Here is a 17,134-nt window from a genome sequence, read left to right as displayed (position 1 = left end):
CAAATTATTATTATTATTATTTATAATATATTTTATTATTTTATTAATCAATACAATAATGTATTGTTATTATGATATATTATAATAATAACAATTATTATTATTATATAGTTATGATTATGATGATGTTGATTATCGAAGTTACAGTAGTATGAATGTTTATCTTTATAATTATGTTAGAGATATTAATAATAATTATTGTCGCTAAAATTTGAGTTTTTTTTTGTTTTATTGCTAGAATTAAAGCATGTACCTTTTAAAGCTTAAAGATATACTATGTCGTTGCTCTTTTAATTTTACATACTCAAACTTAATCCTCAATGTAGTGTCTTTCACTCAAGATGCCACTTAAGCTTGCAAAAGCATTGATTATGAAACACTTCATTAATGAAAACTGAAGCTGTTAATGAGGATTGAGAGGCTGCACTAAAGTTTACTAACTCTCAATGCACCGAGCAATTCCTTTGTAGGTATATATTAAAATCCAAGACTCTTGAAATATTGTTAATAAATCTACTTGTAATCCAGCTATTTGGAAATATGATTTTTGTTGAAGATTTTCCTTTATATTATTGACGTTGTCAATTATTCAAATTAATATTCAGCTCTTATAAGAGTTTTTTTAATTATTATTAGTATTATTATTATTTGTTTGATAATATTTAAGATTTGGCTATATATGTTATAAATATATTCTTATATAAATAACTTGGCAGATGTTGAATTGCAACATCAAAAGAATTACTTGTAAATAATTTCACTCGAAATGCATTTCAGAAGCTAGCGGATTAATTGGAATAGTAAAAAGCGTAAATAATAAATGTCATGAAACGACCGTTACTCGCATCCGTCGTTGTCGTTGTAGTTTGTGCGTCGGGATCGTCGCAGAATGGACCAGATGTTATCCCAGCCCTTTTTTGCAAGATTAATCTCACAATGAGTATGACGTAACAAGAGTTCACAAAATTTTAAATTCGAGTAATCACAATAATCAGTCACTTTACTAACTATTTGATGGTTTAATTGGTTTAATCCGATGACACCAGTGAGATGGATTAAATCAAGATCCACAACACGGTGCATGATCTGAAATATGATGGTGAACTGCCGTGCGCCCCTCGAGAGTGCGAGCTTTATACGCGAGAAGCAGGCATCGATCCAGTAGGCGCTTGCGCCCATCTGCACCCTCTTCTCATCCTTTGCCCCCTTGTCGTTTCAGACTCCTCGCTCTGAATACGACTATCGCCAACACCACCCTCACCATGCACCACCATTGTACGTTAACTCCATGCGAGGACTCAACGCACCGATATGGGACAATGTGTACGTGTCTCATGTTATTGGTACCCTCGTGATCGTAGATTAAGATAACAGGCTAATGTCGTCGCGAGAAACGAGACCAGCAGTCCTGAATGTCGTCGACTGAAAAAAAAAATCATACTCTTCTCCTTTGATATAGATATCCAATAAAATACAATTATCTTTTTCCCTCACTCTCCGATCCTTAATGCTGACGATTATGAAAATTAATTGCAGATTATCATCAGGAATAAATTATTAATGAGACCAGATTCAAATTTTGTTTCAAATCCTTTGCATTGTTTCCTTTATCCATACACACATATTCTATTGTCAATTTCACCATTAAATTGTTATGAGAAATCAGTAATATTGAATTTGCTTCCGGTTTGTTTTATACAATGCTCCTGGAATCATCATAATAAATATCGTGACATGGTTAATCATGAAAAATAGCATTAACTTTTAGATTAAAAAACCTTTATTTGATCTCTATATAGACAGAAACCGTATGATCAATATTGTATTGAAAAAGTTTCAGTCATCAGCGTAGCACATTTATTGAAAAAATTATCTTACTTATCCACCAAGAAAAAAAAAATAATGGAAGAATTATGTTTAGACAAGAAATGTAATAAAAAAAAATTCCCGTCCATCATTAAAGATATATTATTCTTTGTTTTAAACACTAGTTGAATATAACTGATATTTTACTAACATATTAATGACTAAATTTACTTTCAGAAAAAAAATAAATAAAGTCGAGTCAATTTGTTATATTAGTTGGTATTATCATGATTAACTGGAGACATCATGATTATAAGTTGATTATAATGTGAAAGTGGCATTTATCATTAGATTAAAATTTTTTTACAAGATAGTTAACTATAGATAATATCTTCAATATTGTGTTAAAAAGTTTTAATCATGGCATTTATTAAGAAATAAATTATCATAGAATTTTGTTCCTATTTTTACGGTAATTTTTTTTTATTTAGCTTTTTTATTCTATTCTATTCTAAAAGTAAAAAGAAGCTTATATGGAATTATTGATATGAGAGTAATACAACGGAATATTGGATAACAGTTTTATTTGAATTTTATAGTCAAACAGAATATGATTATTATTATATTAAAAAACTTATGATCTTAACGTTTATTATAAGAATTATATAAATTCAACAATTTATTATACCTTCATTTTTTATCCAATTTAAATCAATCAATTTTTATTTCTATCGGTGATATAAATTGGAATTGAATTACCAACATCAGAGATTTTTACACTCGTTCAACAGTAATTTATTAATTAGCAAAGTCGAGTGCAACCGAGGTGTAAATAACATTCGATTTCTAATAAAACAGAATACGATCAGTATCATTATAAGTTACTTTTCAACGTGACATTTATAATGAAATAAAATATTTTCATTTAGCATGTTTTTTTATACTTGGTTCTTTTTTTTTAATGAAAAAAAAAATTTTATTGGAATATTTGAATTAGGTCAAAGGAATCTCGATAAAGTATTCTTGGGACGTATACTCGGATGCTTCGTTTTTTTTATTAAATATTTTTTTTCCCTCAAGAAGTACATAGTTAATAAATTTTTTCGATAATCGTCATATAACTACCTACTAAAAGTATAGATTAAAGCTTCCTTTTATACCATCGTATTTTTCATTTCTTCATAAACTTAATGGGAATGTCATCTGTAATGTGATTACAACATTTCCTATATCAATGCTGCAGAAAATTTCAACTCCAGAAAATTGCAAAAGATACAGTTTACAGTTATTTACAAGTTTTAATAATATCGTTCCAATAAAGTACTTATAAATAATTATTGATGGATACATAAAAAATTTATAAGTTCTTGTACATTTAAATTTATTTGTAAATGTCAAGATATTCATTTCCATTTCAAAGGCCTGAGTTAAATATTAATTCAATTTTATTAATCAAAAATAGTCTTATTTAATTATTTATAAAACTCATGTCAAACATGATTTACATACTTTAAAATACTACATCTAATATGGTTATTTATTTTAAATAATTTATTCTAAAAATAATATTTATCTCTGAGATTGTAATTATGTATCATTAAATTTTTATAATTATATTAACATTTTATTCCACTGATATATTATTTAAAAACTATAAAATCAAATTATAATTAATGATATATTAATGTTATTCATAATATGTAAATGAAGATTCTTTATTAATAATAATTATTACCATACTTTTGCTAACAGAGATAATTCAACAGATTTATTCAATAAAATTAGTGGTAATTAATTTTTTTTCTCCCAATCGAAGAAGTAAGGAGAAAAAACATTGAGAATGGCAAATAAATTGCAAGGAAAAACTATTACGTAAAAAAAGAGAAAAAATTTCGGAAGGAAATACTTTATTTTGATTTACTACCGATATAATCGTGCTCTTGGCATCGAATTAACATTGGTAGTGTCACTTGACCCTTGGTGAAATTTTTCGCTTGATCAATTCACCATCTGAGTCGTATTTGTGGCTTTAGTATCCTTTGCAGAAACCTACTTGAAACTGTGGTGGATTGGGATCATGCTCAAAGGATACAAGAGAGTTGGAAATCAAAGTTCAGACAACCACCAATATTTTAGTCGATAAGTTCTACGAGAAACGAAAAAAGATTCAATTTATCAAAAAAGTAAAAAAAAACTTTACATTTATTTATATTAAATGGAAAATTTATTTAAACATTAACATTTATGATATGCAATAAGACGGAAGCAACTATAATTTCTATAGCGTTATGAAAATAATTATCAATTGTTAGTTATAAAATTTGACATAGCATAAAAATAAGTCTAGTCCTATAATATATAAAAATGTTTTAGTAAAACAAAGTAAAATATTTTAATCAACATTATTATTCACTAAAACAGATTCCTCATCGTGACGTTGATTTTGAGATTCTTCAAGATCCAACTGCATATTTCCACTGCTCTCCTGCTGCTTCTTCTCTTCCATCTCCTCCTCTTCAGGATTAACAATAATCTCTTCTTTTACAATGACATTGTCTAAAGACTGATTGTCCTCTAGAGCTCGCGAATTTCCCACCAATATCTCTTGTGAAACACTCGTTGCAGAAGATGCTTTTTCATCGTTGTGAATAGCAAGGTGATGCTCCAGTTCGACTCTAAAGGAAAACTTGAGAGAGCAGGAAGGACAGTTATATGGACGGGCGCCAAGACTATTTTTCTCATGCGAATAATTTTCAAAAGTCACTGGTATCTTTTCATGGAGTGTACCAGTGGTATGCATTTCTTCATTTCCTTCAAACTTGATGGACTTGGTCTCATATTCGTTACTTTTTACAAATCCATTATTCTTTTCATCTTCTTTGCTTTTAGAAATCTGGTCGTCCCACTTGTTATCAATGTTATAAAGTGAACCCAAGATAGGTAAGCCATGCCAATGTCTTATGTAGCACCTTTTGCAGACTTTAAGCTGTTGATCAGTTGTCGTAATATATTTAGAAGGTAAGCTGATTGCATCGTCGTCACTTTCAAGTACTCCAAGACACAAAGAGCAGCTTTGATGTCTTTTAGAATTTGAAATATCTACTGACGATCTCAGGTGATACTTGGCATGAAGTTGACATTCTAATTCACTGATAAGGGTTTGTCTGCAGACGACGCAGTGCGCAGGAATGTGAGGAAGTAAACCGTCAAGTCTTTGTTGAGGATCAATGCCCTCCAAACTATGTTTCTGAACGTGCTCCAAAAAATCTGCTTCGCTTCCTAGACTTCCGCGACAAACAATACAGACATCACTTAGCTGAATTTTACAATGCTTTTCAAGCTTATGCTCTGCTAATATAGCACCAGATGAAAATATTTCATCACATATATTGCACTTATACCTCTTCCCTAAATCATTTGGGGCATGATGGAGACGCGTGTGTGCCTCTAACTCTCCTCTTGATCGCAATGTTTCTCCACAATAACTGCAAACTTGGAGAGATGTAGGTTTAGTTTGGAGTTTAATTGGAGATTTATGAGCAAGCTTCTTATGAGCTCGTAGTTCAGGTTCGCTCGAAAAATTTAATCCCTCGCAAAATTCACAATAATACAGGCTTGAGAGATTACTCGGACGGCAAATCGAGCGATTTATATTGTCAAATTGACTTAAAATATTTGTTGTGTCTGGAGAATATCTTTTTTTCAATCGAGACTGCAACAGAAATATTTTTCCATTAGTTTCCATACTGTTATACTGATTAATCTACTAATCAATACGAAATTTAAAAAAAAATAATAAATAAATCGAACTTTCCATCATTCCTATAATACACATTCATTTATTTTCCATTAAATAAAATTAATGAGACTAATTTTGGTTATTAAAATATCCATGCAGTAAATACAAAATCATCAGCATGGATATTTGTTACAAAAAAAAAAAAATAGATGCAACAGTACAAAAAAAAATACTGATGAAGTAGACGTATCGCTTCATGCTATTTTTATCCTAATCAAGTTATTTTTTATCATTTTTATTCAGTGTTATTATCACTGTTATATCTTCTTCTATTATAATAATAATATAGAAAGTAAAATACTGCTTACGATAACTCTACATTTACTCAAAAAAAAAGTTCAAAAGTTGTTTTTAATCCAATCAATTACTTGTCATTATTAAAATGATTCCCACTTAAATCGTGTAATTGATCGTAAACGGTACTTTTACTTTATCAGCAAACAGGAAAAGAAGTTGGGACGTTTATCTAAGTGAAAAATTGACAAACTTACTGATTCTTCAGCCAAATTAGTTACAGAATAAATTTGATTATCCAAGATGTCATTTTCAACGATATTATGAGAATGAGCAATATGCTTGTCCAGCAAGAATTCAACAGTAAATCCTTCTCGGCAAATTGGGCATCTGTAAAGGCACGTGGAATGGCTCTCTAAGTGACGTTGTAAATCTATGTCAGAAGAGCAATAAATACCACAGAAACAGCACCTAAAAAATTCTCCAATAACACCTGGAATAGATACAGCGTTTCCTGGTGATGCAACTTCATCATTATGAGACTGAGGTGCATGAATACTTGCTACATGCTCCATTAATTCCGCAGGAGTTTTGAAAACATTCAAAGTATCTGCCAAAGTATTTTCACGAGGCTCTTCTCCATTCTTTGAACTTGTACAACCACTACATCGATAGACACTACATTCTCGCGTGTGCTTCACGGTAAAATGCACTTGAATACCAACTCTAGAGTCAAACGTTTCTCTACAAAGAGAGCATCTATACAAGTGATGAGCATGCGACTCAAGTAAATGTTTCTGGAGTGAATCAGGGTCAAAAAAAAATTCATCACACGCTTCACAAGAGTATTGTTTCATTACTTGACCTAAGAAATGCTTCATCAGATGATTCAACATATCTTGACGTGATTGGAAGCTCAATTCACACTTGGGACAATAAATAGTCATTGATTTTTGTTGATTAGTTTGCAGATGACGTGCTAGATGTGCTCGGAATGATTCAAAGTCCTTTAAAGCAGCACCACATTGGCCACAAAGCAACGTACTCGGAGAATAATTATCCAAAGGTTTTGAATTACTGCCAATTAATTTACTTAGATTACCAATATTCATTTTACTACATTCATTTACTTCTTTAGAACTTTTTTCGACTTTTTGATGATTTTCACAATGTTCAAGAACATAATGCTCAGCATAACTTTTTGGAGATGAACAAGGAATCCCGCAAAGCGGGCAATTTATAACGGAGTCAGCATTTTCTTGTTGATGAACTGATTTTAAATGATCTCTTAAGCAAATTAATTTAGGAAACTTCATTGTGCATTCGCTACAAGAAAAAAGTTCTTCGAAATTTTTTTTTTTTACTTTTTTCAATTCATCTTCATCTTTTTCTCGTTTTCTTCGGCGTTTATTGCCATTAGAAATATTCAAAGGCGATGTAGAAGGGCTTTTTCCATTTAAAAGCGACTCATGAACTGCTTGAACATGAAGTTGTAGTTGTTCCATAGTTTTAAAGGTATCTTTAGCACAATACATGCAAGCTAGGGTTAAGGATGACCTCAATAAGGAGATTGTTGGCAAATCGATTGCTGGAGTGTCTGGAGAGTAATTAGATGACAATCTTTGGGGTATTGATGATGATTGGGTTTGTGGTATAGGGGAGCTCATGCTTGGAGATGATCCTCTACTCGACCAAAATAAATTCTTTCGATCATCAGATGCCTTAGAGTATTGATTAGAAGATGTTGAACGTTTATGAAACTGCATATGAGATGTTAAAGCTGCTGCTGTATTGTAACCTCGAGAGCATTCTGAGCAGTGATAGGGTTTTTGATTATCATGAGTTTTCATATGAATTTTCAAGTGGTCACTGTAAAAATAAAATTATCATGTATTTAGCTTCAAAAAACTTAATAACATAGTTATTACTTCAATGATTGTGAAGATGTTAAATACCTTCGAGAAAATGCAGCTTCACAATGATTACATCGATATCTTCTGTCTCCAGTGTGCAGTTTTACATGTCGATCTCTGCTGCGTTTATGTTTAAACAGTCGTGCACACCAGCTGCATCGATAGGGCATCTGATCACCGTGACTCTGTTATTAATTATTCCATTAAATTTTAGCTTCAATTACCAGCAATGATTTGAAATAATGTAAATTCGATAAATATTTATTCATTGTTTACTTAGTTTTCTGTTAGAAAGGAATAAATTTTCCTTTTTTCATATCATCCTGCCAAGAAAATATAAGCGCTTCCTGAGATAAGGAAATGCTACATTTCTAGTTATAAATAAAATAACATGCACTACAAAACTTATTTATTATCAAAGACATTTTTTATTCTAATATTAAAATTTTCTATTTTAAATTATTATGTTTTATGTATTTTTTTTATTGACAAACCTGTTCATGTTTTTTTAACTGGCTTAAACTTGGATATGATTTTTCACAAAATTGACATGGATAAGGACCAGATGAATTATTTGTATCAGTGGTTATTTTGATGTCAACATCAGCTTCTGGTTCAGATAAGAAACTCATCGATGTGGAAGTTGTGCACGAAGATGGAGTTCCACCACCTCTTTGACCAGTGAGACTGTCATCTTCATTCCTCCAAGAGAAACTTCCAGTAGCCAATAATCCCTCTGCAATAAACCAAATATAACTTCTATAAAATATTTCTCTTTTTCAATATTGAATTGGTAACAAAAAAAAATTCTATAAGAAATAGACAATATGTGTGCTAAGAACGGAAATAATGAAGCTGAACAATTTCCTCATTTCGTTAAAATAAAGAGAATACTAGGGAAATAACACCCACGAGATAATTCTGAAGATTTTGCAGAATTCTACAATAGCGTGGTCACTTCAATTCTAATCAACACCGCCCAATGCAATCGAGCTGCCAGTCGTGTTCATAAATCGGTTGCATCCTCCACCCACTTCTCTATCGTCTTTCGCCTCGTTTATTCTCATTCTTGCTACTTATTAAGTAACAAGGCGCCACTAAAATCTTTATATTAAATTCACTCTAAGCCGGATGAGCAATGACCACCGGACGTTTTGACACACGACAATCATTAACTCAACAGCATTGGACTCAATAGTTGTTATTCACTAACACGATTCTAATTATTTCATTAACTAATTTATTGATCAAAAATTGACTTCATTTTTTTCTAATGATTTAAATAATTTTTTAATTGGAAAATATGTAAATTTTTACCTTTTTTTCGTTTATCTAGAAGTTACGATTATTGTAAAAATATAATTTCGTGCACTACATTTTTGCTGGATATATTTTTTAACTGAAAATGTGCAGAGTTCAGCAACGTCCCTCATCTCTGTACGTAACGGCGCGAACCCGTAATCTCCCACGGGAGTCTGCCAGGGGACTCGAGCGTCCCATTTCCCACTGGGAGACACATAGGAGACGTTTGGGAGCAATGAGTCACCGAGTCTCCGTGTAATCTCGAAGGGCGACCACCAGGAGACTACGAATATTTCAATCGACCAAGACCAACCTCTGTCGTTATATTCTAGGTCATTCGTATTTTTTAAATAAATAAATGTTCAATTATTTATATTTATCGAATTAGTCCTCTTATAATTTTATGTCACAAAACTGGAATTTAACAATTACGTTCAAATATTTACAACAGTAAAATGCATTTAAAATTTTATGATGTTATTTATTTAATCCACCCAGTCAAAGTAGTAGTGTTAGCACAAATGTGGTCAGACACAACTGCAGTTACGCGCGCACGCGGAAACATTTCAAAAGTTCCACCAAACGCATTCGCAACAGCTGATGATGCAGAATTTGAAATTAAAAGATGGTAGTTTTAAAAATTTACATAAAAAATAGGAAATTCAATGAATTTAAATAAAAGTCAAACCTTTAGATTTCAGAACACATTTTTCTTCAGGAAGTGGCGATGGTGATTCTTTGTGAGCTTGAATTTTTTCTATAAGAAATTCCAACCGAGAACTATTTCCTTTAAACAACATTTTTCCTATTATCTTCTTTTATTTATTCTCCCTGTTACTGACAGTTGTTATTTATATGTTTTTTCATTAAACTGTCACGCGTCACAACATATTTTTTTGTATAAAAATATATCACAATTATGTATCAAAAATATAGAAGGCACTCACTTCTTTATGTACTTCAATTTTTTTTTTTGAATTTTTTTATGCAAACAATAAAAATTAATTTAAAAAACAAATAAATTGTTGAATTAACCATGTAAACAACATATTTAAATTACCACTTTAATAAAATCAACACTTTTTACAAATATCAATAATTCTATCAACATGAAAATAAAGTTAGCATTAATTTCTAATAAGTTTTTTGATTTTCCAAATGAAATAAAAATAAGAAAATGAGGTGATAGATATGTTATTGACTGATAAAACATGAATATCGATTTAGTTGATGAAAATCGATGAAAGACTAAGAATAAATGGCTTGCTATTTATGTGTAGATATAAACAGGTAGACCTCGTGGTTGGTTTATTTAACTGATTGATTTTTCTTGTTCGCGGCGGGTGTACTTCTTCTCGGAGGCTATAGTGAGAACTGAAGGGGCCTTCCGTTTATTATCAACCCCGTGCAAGACCTCGAGAAGCAGTTACGGAGTTTGCGGACTCATGGAGAAGGGACCCACACCAAGAGGAGAAGGTGAGGAGCCCCCTTGGGATACCAGCTACCGCATTGGACGGTAGGCGGGCTCGTGAAACACCCACCCCACCAAACACCCCACCACTATCGGTCGTTTATCTGTCATGTCTTCAGCTCTAAACTTCATCAATATAATTATTCAGATGTCTTTTCATCACATTCAAGTGCGATTCTGCTATTCCTCATCATCAGCCTTTTTTACTCGAACAATGCATCTAATCGGAAAGATCGAAAAGTTGTTTCTCAACATCACAGTTATTTTCACCACCATCTTCTATATAATCTTTATTTTTTGTTTATCAAAAAAAATTCTTATTTCAATTTAATTAATTTATTTTTTTTTTTTAATTATTTTATCAACTGATAATTCGTTTATTTAACAGGAATATTACACAGAAGGAATAAATTTGATAATTTTTAGATAATTATTCTTCAGTAATTTGTAATCAATGTAGTAACAAGAAGAACTTTGGAAAGATAACATTTTTAAATATAATCTACTTTAAATGAGTTTCATTAGTCATTCTAGGACAGCATAGGAAACTATTTTTCATTATCACCGGATGTCATTCAAAGTTGAAAGTTTAAAAAAAAAATTAATGAGTGGTCATTTTAGTGAATCTACTAATTACAATAAAACTTGTCAAAATGAGACACATAAAAATTGTGATCTTTAAAACATGATTTAATGATTACACCAGAAGATTTAATAAGAGGAACCATTTGGAAGAATGAGAAAAACTGTGATTAAGACAATCAAAAATAATAGTAGTAAGTTGAATAAAAACTAATTAAGAAAATCAATACTTGAAGTGAAAAAAGAAAAAAAATATTTTTTAAACGAAATCATTTAATACTTTTTAATTACATTCTTGATTTAATAAGGGTTAAAGAGCTGGTATCTTAAGAGTAAAAGAGGGCACAGGTTTTAAAAATAATATCCCTGACTCATCGAATGAAATTTGATAATTATCAAACGGCTGTTTGTTGTTAGATGATATCAAGTAGAGAGATGAAGAAGAAGCAACGGAAGAAGTCAGAAGAGGGAAAAGGGCCACAAGGGAAGAGGACGAAGAGGAGTAAGAGAGACGAAGTATATTATGGGGATGCTAGGATACTCTCATGGGACCAAAAGCAGTCCAAGGCACATGCGCCAAGCTGATTAGTTCTCGTCCCTCTCCGCACTCATAGTGCCAGAGGAGACCAACTGAGTCCTCTGGGATATGAACCCACTCTTCTTCCCTCCCAGATCGACTACCACCCTCTTCTCTTTGCACCATCCACTCTTCTACCTTCCCGGTTTCCGTTACCCTCGACGTGAAACCCTCCCTTGCTCTCTACACTCTATACTATTCCCAGTATAATACCAACTAGTGAGGACTTTTCGCGAGCACATTTGTAAAAAAACTACCCTTAAAGATCATATTTCAAATATTCAACGCGAGTCGCTTCCAATTTTCATATCAATGTACAATATTTATTTTTATATTTACCAGCTTCTCCTGTTCTTTTCTTTCGACTATCCGCATTTTTTTTTGTTTACTAACCACTTCTTCCTAGAACTTAATTATTAAACTTGTTGATAAATTCTCCAACTTTTTCAACAGTTTTTTCCAGTAATTTTGTTTGAAACATTTCTCTGTTTATCGTATTTCAAGAAACTCTCTCATTTGATTCTTAACTTTTACTTTATCATTGTTACTGATTCAGAAAATTTCTCATCAAAGTTGTTAAATAACTTTGTTAACTGTACCGTCAATGATTTTTTTAATTATTCAGTTTATTATAAATTATCTGTAGAAAAATTATATTATATATTTTAAACATATATTCATGATTGCAATATTTGATTTACAGTTTAAGTTTTTTTTATCTCTTCTCTTTAATTTGTCACAATTTAAATAAATAATTTATTTATCACAATTTATTATGCAAAATGAATTCCGAGGGCGTTGAAATTATGCAATAGACTGAAAAAAAAAACAAATATATATTAATGAAACTTAAACTCTCAACAATAATAATTAGATAAACATATCTGTGTAATTAACGAATAGTGTAATACACATGCTTTATTAACATCTATTTTAATACCTGATAAAATCATCCATATCCATTAAACGAGCACGTTTGTTAAGTGCATCAGCATTCTCTAGAGCCTGGTTAATTAAATCTTTTATCTTGAAATTCTCCTCTAGTGGCTAAAAAAAATTTAAAACAAAATTCATGTAAGCATAAATTAACATTTTATCTGTAATTTTTTAGTTATCAACACCTCATTACTATTCTAATTTCAATGAAAAACAAACAGTTAATTTACTTTGTTGTGAAGACTGCAGTGAATTCTGTAATTTTTTTCCAATAATGAGACCACTGCCGTCTGTTTAAATGCCGCCGACAACGTTTTATTTTTTCTTCCAAATGCAATCCTCGTTAATCCATCCCATTCTTGATAATTAATTGGAGGTGGTGGATTTTTTGGTTCTAATCGTACAACACTTGATTCTACTTTAGGTGGTGGCCTAAAATTATTTTTTCCTACTTTCATTAATAAATCAACTCGTGCTAGTAATTGTGTATTCACACTTAGTCTGCAGTATAAACTATTTCCCGGTTTAGCTACCAATCTATCAGCAAATTCTTTTTGAAACATTAAAACTGCACACCTGAAAAATATTATTTTATTACCAAAATATTTGCAATTTCAAAAACCACATGAAATTGTTGGGAGAACAGTTTAAGTGAAATACTTTACCTAAATGTTGGTCGATGAAGAAGTAGTTTAAATACCAACGGCGATGAAATTTGGTAAGGAATATTAGCAACACAGAGATCAAAGAAAGGCAGGTTCGCTTTCAATACATCCCCCACAATTATATCTAACTTTGTTTTAAAAGGGGTTCCTTGAATACGTTTTTGTAATTCTGCGACTAATCTTACATCAATCTCACAAGCTATTACTTTCTTACATCTTTCCAAAAGTTTAACCGTCATATTTCCAGTTCCAGGACCAATTTCTAAGACTACATCTGTAGGCCTTACTGCTGCTTTGTCTACCATACTTTGAATAATCAAGGGATTTTTCAAAATATGTTGACCAAAATCCTTGTTAAACAAGATACCTAATGAAAATAAAAAATAATGTTTAACAAATATTAAATAATTGATCATTTTTAGAATATTTAAAATTATTCAAAAAATTAATTAAGTTCATTCTAAGCTTAAATGAAAATGTTTCAAGAATATTCATAATAAAATAATATACATAAAGATTTAGGAGTAAGACTCGAATCATATTGATAAATAAGCCAAAGTTTATATGTAAACTCTCATAAATAATTCCTTATAACCTTATAGTTATATGAAAAATGTTTTGAAGTAAATTTGAAATAGAATCTCACTTATTATCAATTATCCTTACTATGAACATTATTATTATGATTTAATATTCAATATAAAAAATAAATGGTTTAAAACTAAAATAATGTGCTCTACTCAATTATAGTTTAAAAATAAATTAACAAATATTTTATTTACCTTGTCTAGCAACTTTTTCGTGGACTCTACTCTTCTTTTCTGCTTTAATTTTCGGCATTTTACTTATTTATTAAGTATAAAAATGTTTATAAAATATTGTTTTCAACATAAACACACAGATTAAAATCACGTGTAGATTAAATAAGCTTATTTTTATTCACCATAACCTCAAAATGCACGTTGTTATTGAACTACGTAGTTCCTAAACAAGAAAAAATGCAGGTAATGTAGTGTAATTACTTGTCGATCGAGCAAGTAATATTTTGTATTTTAATTTTTCATTACTCCAAAAGTTAGCGTCACTGTCCTTAACAAGTAGTAACACGTGTCATCTCACTTTCTCTTTGTAAATTTCATAATCTTATCCTTGTTTTGTGAAAGCTGACGCTTCCCTTTAAGTTTCTACACCAATAGGAGGCACGAATGAAATTTACGCACTGAAAGATATTACATACTGACGTGTCCCCAAAACGAATCACTTTGGCAATTCATGATCATTCTCGAACTCTATTATATTATACGCAGAGATACAGTGAACACTGAGCTTATCGCGTAGTGCTAAATAAAACGTACTTCAAATCTAGATTAATAAAAATAATAATATAAAATATCATCATGGCAAGAACATTACATTCTTTCGTAAATTCTTTCTCCAACAGACTGTAAGTATTCCATTTTTCTGGAGTATTATTGAGGAATCACTAAATGTAATATTTGTTTACTTCAACGAATTTAGAAACCATATAAACTATTATTATATCATGTTGATTCTGAAATAACCTAAGAAAAAAAATTAACAATAAAAAAGTGCTCTGTAGTTTTGAGAAAATACTTATGATGTAACAATCTACCATAATAAAGGATTTCAAAATCCTTGAGAAAAATTATATGACATAGAATTGGAGTAAATGTTTCTTTGGATATCACCATTAATATATTGATTGATTATTTCCCTCTTCTACTTTAAGTAAATATAAAACGTTTACTATCGTAAAGGACACGTCAGTCCTGTTGGAAAAGAAATCTTTTGTTAATAAAGATATGTGTATATACGCACACATATGTGTAAATCTTTTGATAAGTATTTTTAATTTAAGAATAAAAGTGTATTGATTTACAAAACACATGAAAGCCGAATATTACTTATTGAAACGGATTGATAAATTAGATTTAGAAAAAGATTTAGTATTATTACAGAGTAAGAATTGTATAATTTATTATAGGGAATGATAAGCAAAACGATGACAATCCTGAAAAAAAGCAATATATATATTTAAATATCCCATTAAAATTTTAATTTGCTTTTTAAACCATTCTTTATTATTAACATCACTGTTTGTACAAAATTATGTATATTATACGTTAATTGAAAGAATTTTACTCCACATTAAAATATGAATAAAAATAAAAAATAATAACAATCAACATTTTATAGTTTAAAAGTTTACAATTTAATGAGAACATCAGATACTGTTCTTCTGTTTATATTATATCATTCAAGACTGATATTATTTTGTAAAAATTATACTTATGTAACAGTTTACACAAAATGGAGTTTATGTTTTTTAAACAATCAATTATTTTTCAAAAATGAACAATTAAATAATAAAACACGAAGTTATTGAAAATAATAATAGATTAGAATGGATCAAATCCAATCATTGGTAATATTTTTTAAAATATCTTTTTTTAACCTTGGAATTTAAATTTGTGCTATCAACAGATCGATTCTCTAATTTAAATGAGAATTGTCATGCTTTCATTATCATAACCGTAGTCATTGTATTTATATTACAATTACAACAAAAGATTGTTATAGAACAATAAATTATTTGTTTCAGGGAACCTCCTCTTAGAACACATCTTAAAAATGTTTATGGCTGCTTGACGTTATCAGCAGTTTCAGCAGCTGCAGGAGCATATGCGCATCTTTTCACACAAATACAAGCTGGCCTCTTGAGTACTCTCGGTGGAATTGGACTTCTTATTGCATTAGGAACTACTCCTGACAATGGCAAAAATCAAAAATTGAGACTTGGATATCTGTTAGGTTTTGCATTTCTCTCTGGTCTTGGACTTGGACCTCTTTTAGAAATAGTAATTGCTATTGATCCAAGCATTATTGTCACATCATTAGTTGGTAAGTATTTTGACGTATTCATTTTATCTTTGTTGTTGATTATAAAAGATAAAGATATATTTCTTCATTTATTATTGTGATTAAAATAAAATCACAATTTTAAATTGTTAAAAAAATAATTGTATATTTTGTAATTTCATAATGAGTAATGTTACTTTTTATTTTACTTTAGGAACTGCTCTTGTATTCGTTTCTTTCACTATTTCATCTCTTTTTGCACCGAGGGGGCAATGGCTATATCTAGGAGGAACTTTAATCAGTTTTTCAAATATCACGGTTCTTCTATTATTGGCAAATATTTTCCTCCGATCGGTATTAATATATCAAATACAATTATACCTTGGACTTTTCCTCATGTGTGGATTCATCGTTTTCGATACACAACTTATTGTTGAAAAATTCCACATGGGCAGCAAAGACTTCATTGCTCATTCTCTTGAATTATTTATTGACTTTTATCGAGTATTCCGATACTTGGTAGAAATTTTGACCATCAAGGTAAGTTTAACGATTGAAAAAAACTGTTTAATCAGTAGAAACCGTCATTTATAAATATATTTTCTATTAAATAAATTGTTTTTTTTTCAGGAGCAAAATAACCGTAAACGTAAGGAGTAAAATAGAGGCGAAATGTGATGAAATATTCGGATAAATCCATTAACTAGAGGTCTTCATCCTTTTCTTATACATAGATTTAAAACATGTACACTCATATAAGTACTTTTAATTCATTAAAAAAATATTGATATATTGACTATAATAAAATAATTATACCATGTTTATACTTCGTTATGATATAACTGAACGATTTTCAAAAGGTGTAAATTGAGTGGATAGAAGTTACTTGTTTAAATGATATTTATTTGAAAAATTTCAAGTCAATTTTTTTCTTCTTTAAATTACACGTGAATTTTATTAATAAAGTGA

The 17,134-nt window shown here is 30.1% G+C and overlaps 3 protein-coding genes across 4 annotated transcripts; 1 reads left to right on the top strand and 2 right to left on the bottom strand.

Annotated features, from left to right (window-relative positions):
- Positions 1–3,671: 3,671 nt before the first annotated feature.
- On the bottom strand, positions 3,672–10,032 carry LOC118064331 (zinc finger protein Lobe). 2 transcript variants are annotated; one of them, XM_035078833.1, is made up of 5 exons: positions 9,743–10,032; positions 8,247–8,488; positions 7,795–7,937; positions 6,097–7,708; positions 3,672–5,518 (listed from the first exon to the last, which is right to left on the bottom strand). In XM_035078833.1, exons 1-5 carry the CDS (start codon positions 9,852–9,854, stop codon positions 4,199–4,201), a joined length of 3,429 nt encoding a protein of 1,142 aa, XP_034934724.1. In that variant the 5' UTR covers positions 9,855–10,032; the 3' UTR covers positions 3,672–4,198. The 2 variants fall into 2 exon arrangements, with proteins under 2 accessions (XP_034934724.1, XP_034934725.1); XM_035078834.1 differs by lacking the exon at positions 9,743–10,032 and adding an exon at positions 9,070–9,202.
- Positions 10,033–12,366: 2,334 nt separating this feature from the next.
- Positions 12,367–14,491, bottom strand: LOC118064390 (probable dimethyladenosine transferase). Its single transcript, XM_035078943.1, has 6 exons — positions 14,353–14,491; positions 14,068–14,269; positions 13,286–13,652; positions 12,851–13,196; positions 12,625–12,731; positions 12,367–12,500 (listed from the first exon to the last, which is right to left on the bottom strand). The coding sequence occupies exons 2-6, from the start codon at positions 14,123–14,125 to the stop codon at positions 12,458–12,460; spliced, it is 921 nt and encodes a 306-aa protein (XP_034934834.1). The 5' UTR covers positions 14,126–14,269; positions 14,353–14,491; the 3' UTR covers positions 12,367–12,457.
- A 9-nt stretch (positions 14,492–14,500) lies between these two features.
- On the top strand, positions 14,501–16,987 carry BI-1 (Bax Inhibitor-1). The gene is made up of 4 exons (XM_035078945.1): positions 14,501–14,729; positions 15,909–16,207; positions 16,380–16,705; positions 16,796–16,987. The coding sequence occupies exons 1-4, from the start codon at positions 14,683–14,685 to the stop codon at positions 16,823–16,825; spliced, it is 702 nt and encodes a 233-aa protein (XP_034934836.1). The 5' UTR covers positions 14,501–14,682; the 3' UTR covers positions 16,826–16,987.
- The last annotated feature ends 147 nt before the right edge of the window (positions 16,988–17,134 follow it).

Source organism: Chelonus insularis, unplaced genomic scaffold (assembly GCF_013357705.1).
Source record: "Chelonus insularis isolate UGA/USDA-ARS -01 unplaced genomic scaffold, ASM1335770v1 contig_17_pilon, whole genome shotgun sequence".
Taxonomy (NCBI): Eukaryota; Metazoa; Arthropoda; class Insecta; order Hymenoptera; family Braconidae; genus Chelonus; species Chelonus insularis.
Note: the sequence above shows the minus strand (reverse complement) of the source record. Positions and strands in the feature narration are given on the sequence as shown.

Coding starts and splice junctions, on each gene's coding strand:
- BI-1 (XM_035078945.1), top strand. CDS start 14,683: ATGGCAAGAACATTACATTCTTTCGTAAATTCTTTCTCCAACAGACT. Junction 14,730..15,908: donor AATTCTTTCTCCAACAGACT/GTAAGTATTCCA, acceptor TATTTGTTTCAG/GGAACCTCCTCTTAGAACAC. Junction 16,706..16,795: donor TAGAAATTTTGACCATCAAG/GTAAGTTTAACG, acceptor TTTTTTTTTCAG/GAGCAAAATAACCGTAAACG.
- LOC118064331 (XM_035078833.1), bottom strand. CDS start 9,854: ATGTTGTTTAAAGGAAATAGTTCTCGGTTGGAATTTCTTATAGAAAAA. Junction 7,938..8,246: donor AGTTAAAAAAACATGAACAG/GTTTGTCAATAA, acceptor AATTAATAACAG/AGTCACGGTGATCAGATGCC. Junction 7,709..7,794: donor GAAGCTGCATTTTCTCGAAG/GTATTTAACATC, acceptor TTATTTTTACAG/TGACCACTTGAAAATTCATA.
- LOC118064390 (XM_035078943.1), bottom strand. CDS start 14,125: ATGCCGAAAATTAAAGCAGAAAAGAAGAGTAGAGTCCACGAAAAAGTT. Junction 13,653..14,067: donor CGAAAAAGTTGCTAGACAAG/GTAAATAAAATA, acceptor TATTTTCATTAG/GTATCTTGTTTAACAAGGAT. Junction 12,732..12,850: donor ACTGCAGTCTTCACAACAAA/GTAAATTAACTG, acceptor AATTTTTTTTAG/CCACTAGAGGAGAATTTCAA.